Source organism: Schistocerca nitens, chromosome 4, assembly GCF_023898315.1.
Source record: "Schistocerca nitens isolate TAMUIC-IGC-003100 chromosome 4, iqSchNite1.1, whole genome shotgun sequence".
In the NCBI taxonomy this organism is placed as follows: domain Eukaryota; kingdom Metazoa; phylum Arthropoda; class Insecta; order Orthoptera; family Acrididae; genus Schistocerca; species Schistocerca nitens.
This window is the reverse complement of record NC_064617.1, coordinates 733,545,070-733,560,367: the sequence shown is the minus strand read 5'-3', so window position 1 is coordinate 733,560,367 and position 15,298 is coordinate 733,545,070. Positions and strand designations below refer to the sequence as shown.

Sequence of the window (15,298 nt, the reverse complement as noted above, 5' to 3'; positions counted from 1 at the left end):
TAGGTATTCCATGGGCCCCATGGTTACTCTGCAAGGTTTCGTTACTGCCAGTGATGGTGCGATCATTTTGGCTGATCATGTGTACCCCGTAGTACAATGACTGTTTCCCAGTGGTATGCTGTGTTCCAAGACGTCAGAGCCTCTGTTCACACAGCTGACATTGTTCAAAACTGGTTTTGGGAGCACAAGAATGAATAGTCACATATCCCATGTCCACCACAGTTACCAGATCTCAATATTAGTAAACAGCGGTACTTTACTTTTGAGAGAAGGATGCGTACCAATATTTTGCAATGAGGATGGTATGAGGATCCCTTGAAAACCATTCTGGACCTATATTTATCCTTTCCTAAACGATTGCAAACTGTTTTGAATGCCATTGGTTTTCCAACACCGCATCATGCAAGCTAAAGTGATGCTTTTTTGCTGTTTCCATATTTTCATCCAACTCATGTATTAAACTGAAGGTCCCTGCGTCGGAAAGAACTCGTCTGATAACGTGATTTAGGAAGAAGTTGGAGTCGATATAGAATACCTGGGGGGCCGGTGTCAAAATCAAATAGAGCTTTAGAAGACTTTAGATCAAATAAGACATAAGGGATAGGTAATATTCCTTCGTAATTTGCTAAATCATTGAGTAAAGTGTCAGCCAAGTGTCGATTCGTATTTGTGTGTAGAACTTTGAAACTGGAGACATACCATCATACATTCGGATAAATATCATCCGCACGAGCGAGAAGATATGAAAGGCAGGTATGTACGAGAACTATGGCACAATTAGCTAAACGGTTCATGCATCCAAATTGCTGACAAGAATAATATGCAGAAAAATGGAAAAGAAGAGAAGCAGTTCAGATGTTACAGTTGGTAACAGAAGAAAGAGTTAAGAAACAATAGAACAAGTTAACAGAATTTGATTTGTTGATCATGTAAAATGGTGCATATATTAATAATTCTGAGATAGGTAGGAGTAAGTTACAGGAAAAGATGGATAATGTAACAACCAAGAGGAAACAATAAGAATGGCAGGCCAAGACTAACTTCTCAGATTGACGTGTTTAAGGTAGAGATGTAATCTTTCACCTCTATACTGTTCAGTCTATACGTCGATGAAGCGATAACGTAAATAAAAGATTGAAGAGTAGGGTTAAAATTGAAGGTGAAAAGATATCTATAATAAAATTCGCTGATAAATTGCTATCCTCAGTGACAGAACGTGCTGAATGGTAGGAACTGTCTAATGAGCACAACGTGGATTGAGAGCAAACGGAAAAATGATAAAAGTAATTATAAGTAGCAGAAATAAGAATAGCGTGACGTTTAATAGCAAAACTGAGAACTACGAAATAGATTAAGTTAAGGAATTCTGTGACTTAGGAAGAAAATTAACACATGTCGAACGAAGCAAGGAGGACATAAGAATTAGATTAGGACAGGGCAAGAGAGCTCTGCAGGTTTGGTCTTCATCTGAGGAAAATTTTGAAAATGTGCTTTTATAGCACGGCATTGTATGGTAATGAATAATGGATTGTGGCGTAACAGGACAAGAAGAGAAACGTAGCGTTTGAGATGTGGTGCTCTACAGGGTTGTTGAAAATTAGGTGGACTGTTAAGAGAAGGGATAGATAGATTCCTCGCAGAATCAGGAAGACAGTGTACTCAATGAAAACACTGACAAGAAGAAGGGACAGAATGGCAGTTTGTGTCTCAAGACATTGCTGGTTAATAAAGGGAGATATAGGAGGTAAAAACTGTAGGGGAAGACTAAGATTGCCACACATGCAACAACTAATTCAGGGCGTAGGTTGCAAGAGCTACTCTGAGTTGAAGAGTATGTGAAAGAATGGCAAAAGTTATTTCTCTTTCACAGTGACGGAAATTCACATTTAGTCATGGCGGTGGATTCGTGGTCGGAAGGAACGAGCCTCAAATCGCCGTCTAGTCACCCACATTTACGTTTACCAATGTTTCCTCAAAACCCTAAGAGGTTCTACAATAATACCAGGACTTTACCATCAGAAAAGTACGTAGTCAATGACTTCTATCATCTTCCTACTGAGATACTGCATTGGCTCCAATGATATTGACAGTTACAACAAAAATGTAAATACACAATTATTTTTCAGAGATCGAAAATGTTCTGACAAACAACATAGTCGATTGATGTCAAGAATTTGAAATTAAAAAAAAAAAATCTTCATTGAAGAGAAAATCTCATTACAAGGCCTTTCTCCTCTCAGTACATTTATTCTTTTTTCTGGACTCCGCTTACAGAACATTCTGAAACATCAACATGTCTAGTTTACTCAGTTTCTCATAGAAAATACACTACATACTGTACCAGGGAAAAACCTCCCGAGTTAATTCAGTCTCGGATACTGTGCTAAACAGGATACAAGCATTAAGTGACTAAAATTGTAGAGGGACTAGCTTAGGCGCCCGCTGCTTCGCTCTCGTAGACTGCACGGACAGCAGAGTTCTTTTATTTTTCATTTAATCGAATTTTTATGTTGTTCACAAATTGCGACACCTTCCAAGCTTTTCACGTCGATTAAGGCCGTATAAGCGTGGTCTTCCCCGAATGTACTTCTGACCAAAAAGCGATTCTGTTATCTGGAGTCTAAGGTTTTTGTTTATCATAGCTTTTGCGTTCTTCTGGAGATATTTCCATAGCAAGTTCCATCCCCTAACAAATATTTCATTATATCTAACAGAAAAGTGAAATACAAATTTTCATAAGTTTAGCTTTAAAATTTTTTAACGTAACGATAGTTTCTTAAAAATTTTCATCCCCTATTGCACTCCCTTACGAGTTTAATTTCCAGAAACACAAACGTGTAATTTTTTTATTTATGACCGACAAGTCAAATACTAGTCGTCATAGATGTAGCCTTAAAAATCCTTTAGGAGTTCTTTAGCAATCATTTATTTACAAAAAGCTTTCACTCACTATTTTACTCCCTTAGTGGCTGAATTCCCAAAAAACGTGAAACAAGTATTTTTTTTTAGTCTCTGACTGAGAAACGAAACACCAGTTTTCGTAGTTCTAGGTTCAAAATTCCCTTAATAGCAACATACTTTCAAAAAGCCTATTTCACTCTCTTGGGAGCGGAATTTCGGACAATCCCTTCTTAAACGCTGCCTACGGTATAAGATCCACACCCTCTCCAAACTTCGAGTTTCTATCCTTAGCAGTTTGGGCTGGGCGATGATGAATCCCTTAGTGGATCCCTTAGGGGATGAATTTCCAAAAACAGTGACACACGTGTTTTTTCATCTTTAACCGAGAAGCCAAACACTAATGTTGAAAGATTTAGCTTCAAAAATGCTTTCGCAGTGAAATATTTTCACAAACATTTTACTCCCTATTTCACCTGAAACACGTATTTTTTTTATTGGTAAATACCGATGTTCACAGATGTTGCTTTCAAAAAACTTTAGTAGTTCTTTAATACTGAAATACTTTCGAAAAAAGCTTTCACTCATTATTTAACTCCCACAGGGTTAAATTTCCAAAATTGTTGGAATAAGTATTTTTTTTATTTCTGACCGAGAAACCATATACCGATTTTAGTAGTTCTTAACTTCAAGATTGCCTTAATGCAGTATTTTTCAAAAAAATAATCATCCTCTATTTAACTTCCTTAGGGCTTAAGTTTTGCACAATCCCTTCTCAAACGACGCTTACATTATACGATCCATATCTTTCCCAAATTTCAAGTTTCTGTGCTTAGAGGTTTGGGCTGGGCGATGATGAGGCAGTCAGTCAGGACATTGCCCTTTACATACAGAGATGATAATCCCTTAAATATCTCGTGTGATAGGAGAGACCGGTATTGCGCCAAGCTCAATAGGTGCAGATTCGTTACACGATGGGTAATCGGGATAGCATCTACTAAGCTATACGTGTGTGGAATCGGCGGGTAGAAGAGGATTGCAGGAAAGAGCGGATACTCGGCCGCATAGACATAGCAAAGCGTAAAATTTCGTTCGTGTTGTTCATTCGATTCTGAAGAACTGCCCGAAGTATGAATCTACTAGCGTTTACCATTCGATCCATAGTGCGGTTCTGCCGTGAGTATTATCATTCAGGATTCGCGTCTGGGAGGACGACAGTTCAAATTCCCTCCTGATCAGATTCAGTTTTCCTTAGGGACATTCCTCTTCACAATCCTAACATACGCTCCGTCTCTAACGACCACATCGCCCTCTGGACGCTGTACATGGAAAGCTAAACATATCAAAAATTATCTGATTTTTACACTGTATATCGATATGTATGTCCATTTTTCTTTATGTTGATCTGAATTAATGCAAATGTATTGTTTTACTATTTTCCATACCTTTTACCGTCAGGTCACTTCACTTACTGCATTGACGGAAAAAAGTCGCAAACAAAACCATAATCGATGTAGAGTAATGAAATTTCGGGAATGTGTTTGTCTAAGTAACCTATTTTAGGTGATTAATTTTGTAAGATCTCAGGTTAAAGTGAGAGATAAGCCATTGCAAATGTGAAATTATAGTACAATAGTAACCGTTGTAGCTGCCAGAATGTTGAATGGAAGCAAGCAAACGTGCATGCATTGAGTTATACGTATGCTGGATGTCAGTTTGCGGGATGGAGTTCCATGACTTTGGACCTGATCCGTCAGTATAGGGACGGTTAATGCTGGTTGTGGATGACCGTCGAGTTCTCGTCCGATGATGTCCCACATGAGCTTGATTGGAGTCAGATTCGGTGATCGGGCAGGCCAAGACAATATGTCAGCACCCTGTAGAGCATATTGGTTTACAACAGCGGTATATAGACGAGCGTTATACTGTTGGAAACAACCCTTGGAGTTCTGTTTGTGAATGGCAGCCGCGCGGGATTAGCCAAGCGGTCTTGGGCGCTGCAGTCATAGACTGTGCGGCTCATCCCGGCGGAGGTTCGAGTCCTCCCTCGGGCATAGGTGTGTGTTTGTCCTTAGGATAATTTAGCTTAAGTAGTGTGTAAGCTTAGGAACTGATGACCTTAGCAGTTAAGTCTCATAAGATTCCACACACATTTGAACTTTTTTTTTATGGTAGCAGAACACGTCCAACCACCAGCTTGACGTACAAATTTGCGTGGCGTAACCAAGAGAGTGGTTCTGCTGTCATACGAAATCAGACTCGAAACCTTAACTCCATCTGTATGTGCACTGTGTCTATCTTGCAGGCAGGCTGATTGCAGGACCTTAACTGGCCTTCCTCTAACCAACATATGGCCATCACTGACGCCGCGGCAGAACCAGCTTTATTCAGACAATACAACAGACTTTCGACCTGCCGTCCAATGAGCTCTCACTTGACACCACGGAAGTCGCAAATGGCGGTGGTTTAAGTTCCGTGGAATGCACGAAACACGGCGTCTGGCTCGGAGCTATCCTTGAAGTAAAAGATTTGTAACAGTGCCTTGGGTCACTGGGTGATAACTGCCGCTGAAATTACTGCCACATATGCACGTATGCTGTTCACCCGTATTCTATAGGTAGTGTCTTCGAAGAGTAATCAAACCATCCTCGGCACCGGGTTCGATACCCGCCACCGCTTAAATAATGTTGATTAATAATCAGCACTGGCGGTCGAAGACTTCCGGCATAAAAAGTCACCCTCATACTGCCAACAGCTTTGTCAAAGAGAGCGCAGGAGTGGACAGAGCTTCAGGACACTCTCTGCTTCTTTGGGTGGAAGACTGAACCTAAATACGGAAAAATCAGCAATGATCAACGGCGTTAGGATACAGAAGACAATGGAAACCACTGCATTAAAGACACATAACGTCTATCCACAGGACATGTTGCCTGTAAGTGGAAAAGTGTCATGATGATCTCTCCATTGGCAAAAGATTCCGGAATATCTCCTCATTCGTATCTCCGAAAGGGAACTGCCAAGGGGGAAAGTGACCATGAGAGAAAGATTGAACAACCAATGAAAAAATAACGTTACACGAGTCAGTGCATGGAATTCCAGAAGCTTGAATGTGGTAGAGAAGCTAGAAAATCTGGAAAGGGAAGTACAAAGGCTCGAACTAGGTATAATAGTGGTGAGTAAAGTGAAATGGAAAGAAGACAAGGATTTCTAGTCAGATGACTATAGGGTAACATAAACAGCAGTAGAAAATGGTATAACGGCAGTAGGATTCGCTATGAATGGAAAGACTGGGCAAAGAGTGTGTTATAGCGAACAATTTAGTGGTAGGGTTGTTCTCATTAGAGTCGACAGCAAACCAACACCAACAACGACAGTTCAGGTATAGATGCGACGTCGCAAGCTGAAGTGAAGAGATAGAGAAAGTACAGGATAGGGAAATGGTAATACAGTACGTAAAGGCAGAGGAAAACCTAACGGAGAGACTGGAATAGTGTTGTATTGGAAGGAGTAGAAGAAACGGTTACAGGAAAGTATGGGCTGCAGCTAAGGAATGAAAGAGGAGAAAGATGAGTTCTGTAATAAATTTCAGCTGGTAACAGCGAATACTCTGTTCAGTAATCTCAAGAGGAGGAGGTATACTTGGAAAATGCAGGGTGATAGGGGAAGATTACATTACATCATGGTCAGACAGACATTCCAAAATCAGATACTGGACTGTAAGGTGTACCCAGAAGCAGACATAGACATAGATCGCACTGTAGTAGCGATGACGAGTAGGTTGAATTTTAAGAAATTAGGAAGAATCAATACGCAAGGAGGTGGGATACGGAAGTACTAAGGAACGACGAGATAAGCTTGAAGTTCTCTAAAGCTATAGATAGTGCGCTAATGAATAGTTCAGTGGCAGTTCATTTGAAGAGGAGTAGACGTCTCTAAATAGGGTAATCACAGAAGTTGGAAAGTAAAACATAGGTACAAATATGCTGTCTGCCAAGAAACCAGGGGTAACAGAAGAAATACTTCAACTGATCGATGAAAGAAGGACAAAAACGTTCAGGGTAATTCAGTAATACAGAATAACAAGCTAAGAAACGAAATAAACAGGAAATGTAGAGAAGCTAAGACGAAACGGGCGCAGGAAGAGTGTGAACAAATCGAAAAATAAATGAATGTCTGAACGATTGACTCAGCATACAGGAAAGTCGAATCAACCTTCGGTGACATTAGAAGCAAGGGTGGTATCGTTAAGAGTGCAACGGGAATTCCACTGTTAACGTAGAAGAGAGAGCAGATATATGGAAAGAGTAAACTGAAGGTCTCTATCATGGGGAAGGATTTGTATGATGTGATAGAAGATGAAACAGGAGTCGATTTAGAAGAGACGGGGGATCCAGTGTTAGAATCCGTATTTAAAAGAGCTTTGGGGGACTTAATGTCAGTCGTGCGGTAGCGTTCTCGCTTCCCGCGCCCGGGTTCCCGGGTTCGATTCCCGGCGGGGTCAGGTATTTTCTCTGCCTCGTGATGACTGGGTGTTGTGTGATATCCTTAGGTTAGTTAGGTTTAAGTAGTTCTAGGTTCTAGGGGATGTTACGTCCCATAGTGCTCAGAGCCAGCCACTTAATGTCAAATATGGCAGAAGGGATGGATAACACTCCATCAGAATTTATAAAACGATGAGGAGGAAGTGGCAACAAAACGACTATTCACTTTGGTGTGTAGAATGTATGTGTCTCGCGACGTACGATCTAACAAGTGCGACAAATATCGCACAATCAGCTTAACAGCTCATGCAGCCAAGTTGCTAACGAGAATAATATACGGAAGAATGAGAAAGAAAATTGAGGATGTGTTATGTGACTATCACTTAGTCTTTGGGAAAGGTAAAGGCACCAAAGAGGCAAGTCTGACATTGCAGTCGATAATGGACGCAGGATTAAGGAAAAATCAAGACACGTTCATAGGATTTGTCGACATGGAAGAAGCGTTCGACAATGTAAAAAGGTACAAGTTGTACGAAATTCTGATTACAATAGGGATAAGCTACAGGGAGAGACGGGTAATATACAATATGTGCAAGAACCAAGAAGACATTCGCTATGAATGGAAAGATTGGGTAAAGAGTGTGTCATCCGAAGACCAGTATCAGTTGCAAAGCGATTTAGAAAAGATTGCTGTATGGTGTGGCAGGTGACAGTTGACGCTAAATAACGAAAAGTGTGAGGTGATCCACATGAGTTCCAAAAGAAATCCGTTGGAATTCGATTACTTGATAAATAGTACAATTCTCAAGGCTGTCAATTCAACTAAGTACCCGGGTGTTAAAATTACGAACAACTTCAGTTGGAAAGACCACATAGATAATATTGTGGGGAAGGTGAGCCAAAGGTTGCGTTTCATTGGCAGGACACTTAGAAGATGCAACAAGTCCACTAAAGAGACAGCTTACACTACACTCGTTCGTCCTCTGTTAGAATATTGGCTCTGAGCACTATGGGACTCAACATCTTAGGTCATAAGTCCCCTAGAACTTAGAACTACTTAAACCTTACTAACCTAAGGACATCACACACACCCATGCCCGAGGCAGGATTCGAACTTGCGACCGTAGCAGTCGCGCGGTTCCGGACTGCGCGCCTAGAACCGCGAGACCACCGCGGCCGACCTGTTAGAATATTGCTGCGCGGTGTGGGATCCTTACCAGGTGGGATTGACGGAGGACATCGAAAGGGTGCAAAAAAGGGCAGCTCGTTTTGTATTATCACGTAGTAGGGGAGAGAGTGTGGCAGATATGATACGCGAATTGGGATGGAAGGCATTACAGCAAAGACGTTTTTCGTCGCGGCGGGCTCTGTTTACGAAATTTCAGTCACCAACTTTCTCTTCCGAATGCGAAAATATTTTGTTGAGCCCAACCTACATAGGTAGGAATGATCATCAAAATAAAATAAGAGAAATCAGAGCTTGAACAGAAAGGTTTAGGTGTTCGTTTTTCCCGCGCGCTGTTCGGGAGTGGAATGGTAGAGAGATAGTATGATTGTGGTTCGACGAACCCTCTGCCAAGCACTTAAATGTGAATTGCAGAGTAGTCATGTAGATGTAGATGTAGGAATAGTAAGAGTGGACAACCAAGAACGAAGTGCTCGGATTAAATAGTGTATAAGGCGGGATTTAGTCTTTCGCCCGTATTGTTTAATCTGTGCATGTAACAGTCAATGATGGAAATAAAAGAAAGGTTCAGGAGTAGAATCAAAATTTAAGGCGAATGATACGATTCGCTTATGACATTGCTATTCTGAGTGAAAGTGAAGAAGACTTACGGGATCTCCTGAATGGAATGAACAGTCTAATGAGTACAAATATGGATTGAGAGTAAATCGAAGAAAGACGAAAGTAATGAGAAGTAGCAGGAATGAGCGCAATGGATTGATGGTCACGAAGTACATGAAGTTAAGGAATTCTGCTAGCTAGGCAGCAAAATAACCAATGACAGGACATCAAAATGCAAACTAGAACTGGCAAAAAGTCCATTCCTGGCCAAAAGAACTCTACTGGTATCTAACATAGGACTTAATTTGATTAAGAAAGTTCTGGGAATGTACGTTTGGAGCATAGCATTATATAGTAGTAAAACTAAACAGAAGAGAATCTAAGCATTTGAGATGTGGTGCTACAGACGAATGTTGAAAATTAGGTGGAGTGAAAAGGTAAGGAATGAGAAGATTCTGCGCAGAATCGGAGAGGAAAGGAATATGTGGAAAAGTCTGACAAGGAGAAGGGACAGGATGACAGGACATCTGTTAAGATATGAAGGAATGACTTCCATGGTATTACAGGGAGCTGCAGAGGGCAAAATCTGTAGAGGAAGACAGAGACTGGAATAAAACCAGGAAATAATAGAGGACGTAGGTTGCAAGTGCTGCTCAGAGATGAAGGGGTTGGTGGAGGAAAGGAATTCTTGGCGAGCCCCATCAAACTAGTCAGAAAACTAATTACTCAAATAAATAAATAAATAAAAATGCTCTACGATGCGACAGAGCCACACGCGGAACACGACAGTCTTCCCTCTCGGTAGTGCCAAGTGAGCATCCGGAGCCCGGTCTTCTTGCGACCGTACATTCGCGTGACTACCGCTACCAACCATTACGTACAGTGCCCACATTCCTGCCAAATCTTTCTAAAATATCGTAATTGGAATGTCGAGCTTCTGGTAGCCGTGTTACAGAATCTCGTTCAGACTCAGAGAGCTGCTAATAATGGAGTCTTTGTCGTCTTAAAGGCATTTTTGATCCGCATCAACTTACCACGTCCAGTCGCAAAGGTAAGTTCCGTTCGCGCCTGTGACAACGTGTACTTAAGTCAAACCTGAGTTTCGTCCTCATAGTGGCGCTACTAGCTCCACTCGTACGTGAAATCATTTTTAAGATGTAAGAACACGTCTACCAATTTAGTTTAGATCGCGAACCCCTTCTTGGCGTCGCGATTTCTTTTTCCGTCAGTGTATGTTCTCTTGCGGATAACATACTGGCTTATTTTATCACTACCTATGAAAATAATCTACATTTCATACAGTACACACCACACACACACACACACACACACACACACACACACACACACACAAACACACACTTTACAGGTTACAAAATATTCCAAACACACACATGTTTTTACATCACACATTCTCTTGGGAAGATAGGTGACAGTGTCTCTCTCTCTCTCGCTCTCTCCTCTTCTCTCTCTCTCTCTCTCTCTCTCTCTCTTCCTCTTCCCTCTGTCGTAAGTTAAACCAGTCACTGTGTTGCAACACAGGGCCCATCTGTCTCGCTGGGGGCTGGTGGAGTGTCGGCTTCCTTCGGTGGCTTCACAGCAGGCGCCGGCATCGGACCCGGAGGCCTCCACGCGGGGGCTGGAACTCCCGGCGGGCCGAGCGCCTCCGCCGGCCTGGGAGGCGGTGCGTCCTCCGGGTCGTCACAAGCGGCAGGTGGTGGGCTGCACGCAGGGGCGACAGTGGGCGGCGGTGGACCGAGCGCTGCCGCTGGACTCGGTGGCGGCGCCTCGAACGGAGGCGGCAGCTACAGGTCAGGAGGAGCGCTGTACTCCGGCGCCACGGTGGGCGGCGGAGGACCCAGCGCGGCGGCCGGGCTAGGGGGAGGCGCCGCTGCTGACGGCCTGGGCTACAGGGCCGGGGGCGGCCTCTACTCCGGGGCGACTGTGGGCGGCGGCGGACCCAGCGCCGCGGCTGGAGGAGCTGGCGGAGCTTCCGCGGGCGGTGGCGGGGGCGTCGTTTACAAGGCAGGCGGCGGGCTCCACGCAGGAGCGGGCGTGGGCGGCGGAGGCCCCGCTGCCGGTGCCGGCCTCGGGGGTGTTAGTGGCGGGGGCGGCTACAGCAGCAGCAGTAGCAGTAGTAGCAGCAGCAGTAGCAGCAGCAGCAGTGGTGGTGCTGGCGGTTACGGTGTTGGCGCTGCTGGTGGTGGAGGCGGCGGCAAGGTAGTCCACCAGCAGCCTGGAAGGACACTGTTCGATGATATTTTCAACGTAAGTTTACGGCGCAGCAATTTGTATTAATCAAAGTCTTAACTTTAAGCCATATACACTATACGACAAACAAAGTTAAATGCCGAGAAAGGGACGAGGAAATGAAATGAAATTTCACTGACTTTGTTTCAGTGATTACAAAATAGATTAAGATTTACGAAGAACTTAGCGGTGTGAGTCCACCCCATCTGGGCTGGATGCATGAACTGGTTCGGTTGAGAAGATAGCCGTAAGGCCCTTCCCCACCCTTTAGACCTGCTGCCTCACAACAGCTGTAACTTCATTCATCCTTACCATGAGTTACGACAACCAACACAGATATAAATAGCAATAAGTAAACCAATAGCAGTATTTTCATCTCTGATTTACTCCAGATGCATCCGGTTTCAGCATTCCATTGTACCACCATAAGGCCCTCTATGGTACATAATGGCTGACCTATTGCTGTTGTTGTTGTGTCCTGGTGGTGGAAGGTTCTCCCGTTAGGATAACTGCAAGCATTTCCTAGGGAGCAACATTTTATCACCGGAGTTATCTTCGGGGGGGGGGGGGGGGGGCACCTTGCTTGTATCCAGTAGCTGAGCTTGTATTACCAGACAAAATATCGTGCAGAAGCGAAACAGTATCCGCGCCATATTGTGTAACACGACTGTACACTCGTAAACAACCTGAGCGCTCGGATTTCTTACGAGTGTATAGCTTTTTAGATAAGCTGGCACGGATAATGGTTCGCTTTTGGATGATATTTCGTCTGGTAATACAAGCTCAGCCACTATGTTACTATAGAGAACCTGATGATGGCATAATGGAATACCGAAATTGGATGTCTCTGGAATAAATCAAGGATGAAAATACTGTTTTTAGTTTATTTATTGCTGGTTACATTCTTGTAATTGGTCCTTGGTATAGTGGATACAGGCACTGAGACGGAGGTATCCTCCCTACGTTCATAGCTTTCCGCTTTTATAGTTCCCTTAAGCGCAATAAGCGGAACACACCCTAACCACGAAAAACACACTCATATCGTAACGCTATCTCACCCATATTTCACATTTGGCACTAAACATGATGGCAGGTAAAGTTCGCCAAGCACGCGGCATACTCAAACCCTTGAATCGGATTTCCAAGGAATATGACGTGATTCATCACTCTAAATCCCTCATTTCCATTCATTCATTTATCCAATGGCGTCACTTTTTAACCTTTAGCGACGATAAACTGCTTATTGTTCAAGTTTCACTTCCGTGCAAAGAAAATACTTCAGGAAGTATTTGCACTTAATTTATGTTGAATGTTAACGAATTTCTCTTTTCCGGAAATGCTCTGCTTGCCATTCCCAATCTGCGCCTTACATCCTCTGTACCTCGGCCATTGGCAGTTACTTTACCACCCAGTTTACTAATGTAATTTTAACACTATTTCTTGATTTAATTTGTCTACATTTCGTTACCCGTGTTCAACTCTTGTTTTGCTGTTCATTAACCATTAACACAAGGCCGGTGCAAACACAATCTTAATTGTTACGAATAAAATTCACCAAGAAGCCGTACGTTTTTGTAAGTTATGTTTTTTTTTATTATTTAGACAACCAGTTTCGGCATTTCAGTACGCAATCTTCAGGGCCCATGTGCACTTCATGTGCAGACAGTCAGGTGTATCAATATTAGCATACTGCAGCCATCATCATCTGGATACCGTGAATTCGTTATTCGAGTGCTTCCTTCAAGGGCTTGACAACACTGAGCACACCTGCAGTCCGAGAATCAACAGAGACAATCTTAACTGGAAAAATCACAGTTTCCAGCATCATCATTCAACGTGTACCTGAAGTCTTCCAATTTAATCTATTGGTACAGGAAATTTTGGTGCTTTCTGTAGCTGCTTTTGGGAGACAATCAGTTTGAAGAATCTTTCTAATTTACAGGAAATACGGGTCATAACTTTTCGGAACATTAATATCGACTTTGCCCTTTTCTTTCTTTCCACATTTACATCTGCATTTACTCTGCACAAGTTATTGCACCTTATGGTGTACGTTTGATGACACTTGTGATACCACTACATTTCCCCCACGATCTGTTTTCCAGTTGCGAATGGCGCAGCGGTAAGCCTCCGTATGAGCTCTAAATTCCCTGAGTCTGTCGTTGTGGTCTTTTTACGAGTCATATGTGACGGGAAGTAGCATGTTGCTCAACTATTCTTTGGACGTACGAACTTAGACCTTCAACGGTAAAATTCTGCGAGATTCGCGCCCATCTTGTACCATCTGCCACTGGTATTGGTTGAGAATCTCAATTAAACTCTTTCGATAACCAATTTTATTCTATTAATACAGACTGACGCAGGTTCAGGAATAATGATCCTTACTCAAGAATCACTATAATAAGGATTTTGTAAACCATTTCTTTCATGGATGAACTGAATTTCCTTATGAGTCTTAGAGCATAGCCTACAACTACGTTATGTGGTCTTTCTTGTGGATCAACTGCATTTCCTTAACAGCCTTCCATAGTATCTTAGCCTTGCATCTGTTTTTCCTACAACTAGTTTGATGTGCCAAGAAGAGCTGAGCATATTAGATCGGTAGTACTAGCTATTTTGTTTCCAGTGAATAATCGCCAATAGCTTATTTGAAGTGTAATGGATATCTTGGCCAAATTTTGCGAAATACGTTACATTTATTTATTATCACCGTCAACTGTCTGTCCCTGCACTTATCGTCGATTCTCTGCAGGTCTTTTTGCATTTCATTACGGTCTTCGCTGCCTTGAATTTTGTTCCGCTCTTGGCTTAAAGTGATGTACTTGAAATACTGTCAAAAAACCGAAGTAGTAAAATTTACAGTGTTGTAGTAACAATGTAACATTTTCCGCATTTAGTGTCCTAGGGCTACGTTAATTGAATCCTTATTAAAGGGTTTAAATTGCTGAGAAATTCATGTACAATCCATCATTGTCTGTACCCTGATACGACTGTGCTGTCAGCTAGTATGTCATCCATTTCTACCGCCAATCGTCTAGTACCAGACTGTGTGCTTTATTGATCTTGTCATCTGTGGTTGCCGTCTTTGGCTCAACGTCCTCCACGCAGATCACCCTCAACAATATAAATACAGCGCGTTCGAATAGAACAATTGATTTATGTTATTCCCCATCATGTACCAATACAACAAAAATAAAAAAGGCACACTGATACCACAACCAAATTTGTGTCATGTCGAAAAGTTTCACTCTGTCATCATGAGAAAAGCGAATGACAATGTTGTGTTGTAATAGTACGAAAAATTTACTGGACGTGGAAATGCAATGAAAAGCTGTAAATGCCATACTTCAGCTAAAAGATAGTAAACCATTATTCTACTTTCGTAAAACTCCATGTAGTCATTATTTGTGAGGTACTGCAAGATTTCCATCAAATCTCTCTTCCTTTCCTTCACAGACATCCAGGGCAGGTAGCTGAATTTTCCTGATGTCCTATACTCGACCACTTTTCTCAAAATAGGGATACCTTCCCAGGCATCAATTTCATTTGAGCTTCTCCTGCTGTTAACTACACGAGGCCTGTGTCTATCTAACCTTAGTCACTGTACATTGGATATGTTTAGATTTGCTTTGCTTATATTACAATCTGCTGCTTACTTGATATCTAAGAAGTCGGATGCATTCATGGTACTGACGCTAAATGGCTTTATTTATCTTGATTTCTGTATCACACCCTCGAAATCTTCTGGAACAATACATTTGGTAACTCAAAAATAAACAGTCTGTCCAATTATGGTATAGGTTAGCGATCAGTAATGAGACTCACGTCCTGTGCTGGATGAACTTTCGCAAGAATACCTTTATTATTTGAACTTATGTATTCA

The 15,298-nt window shown here is 42.3% G+C and overlaps 1 protein-coding gene across 1 annotated transcript in view; it reads left to right on the top strand.

The window, feature by feature from the left end:
- Positions 1–15,298, top strand: part of LOC126252932 (loricrin-like) — an 86,011-nt gene that overhangs the window by 28,000 nt on the left and 42,713 nt on the right. The window contains exon 3 of the mRNA XM_049953927.1: positions 10,708–11,433. Within this exon, the coding sequence (XP_049809884.1) occupies positions 10,708–11,433 (726 nt within the window). The remainder of the gene's footprint in view (positions 1–10,707; positions 11,434–15,298) is intronic.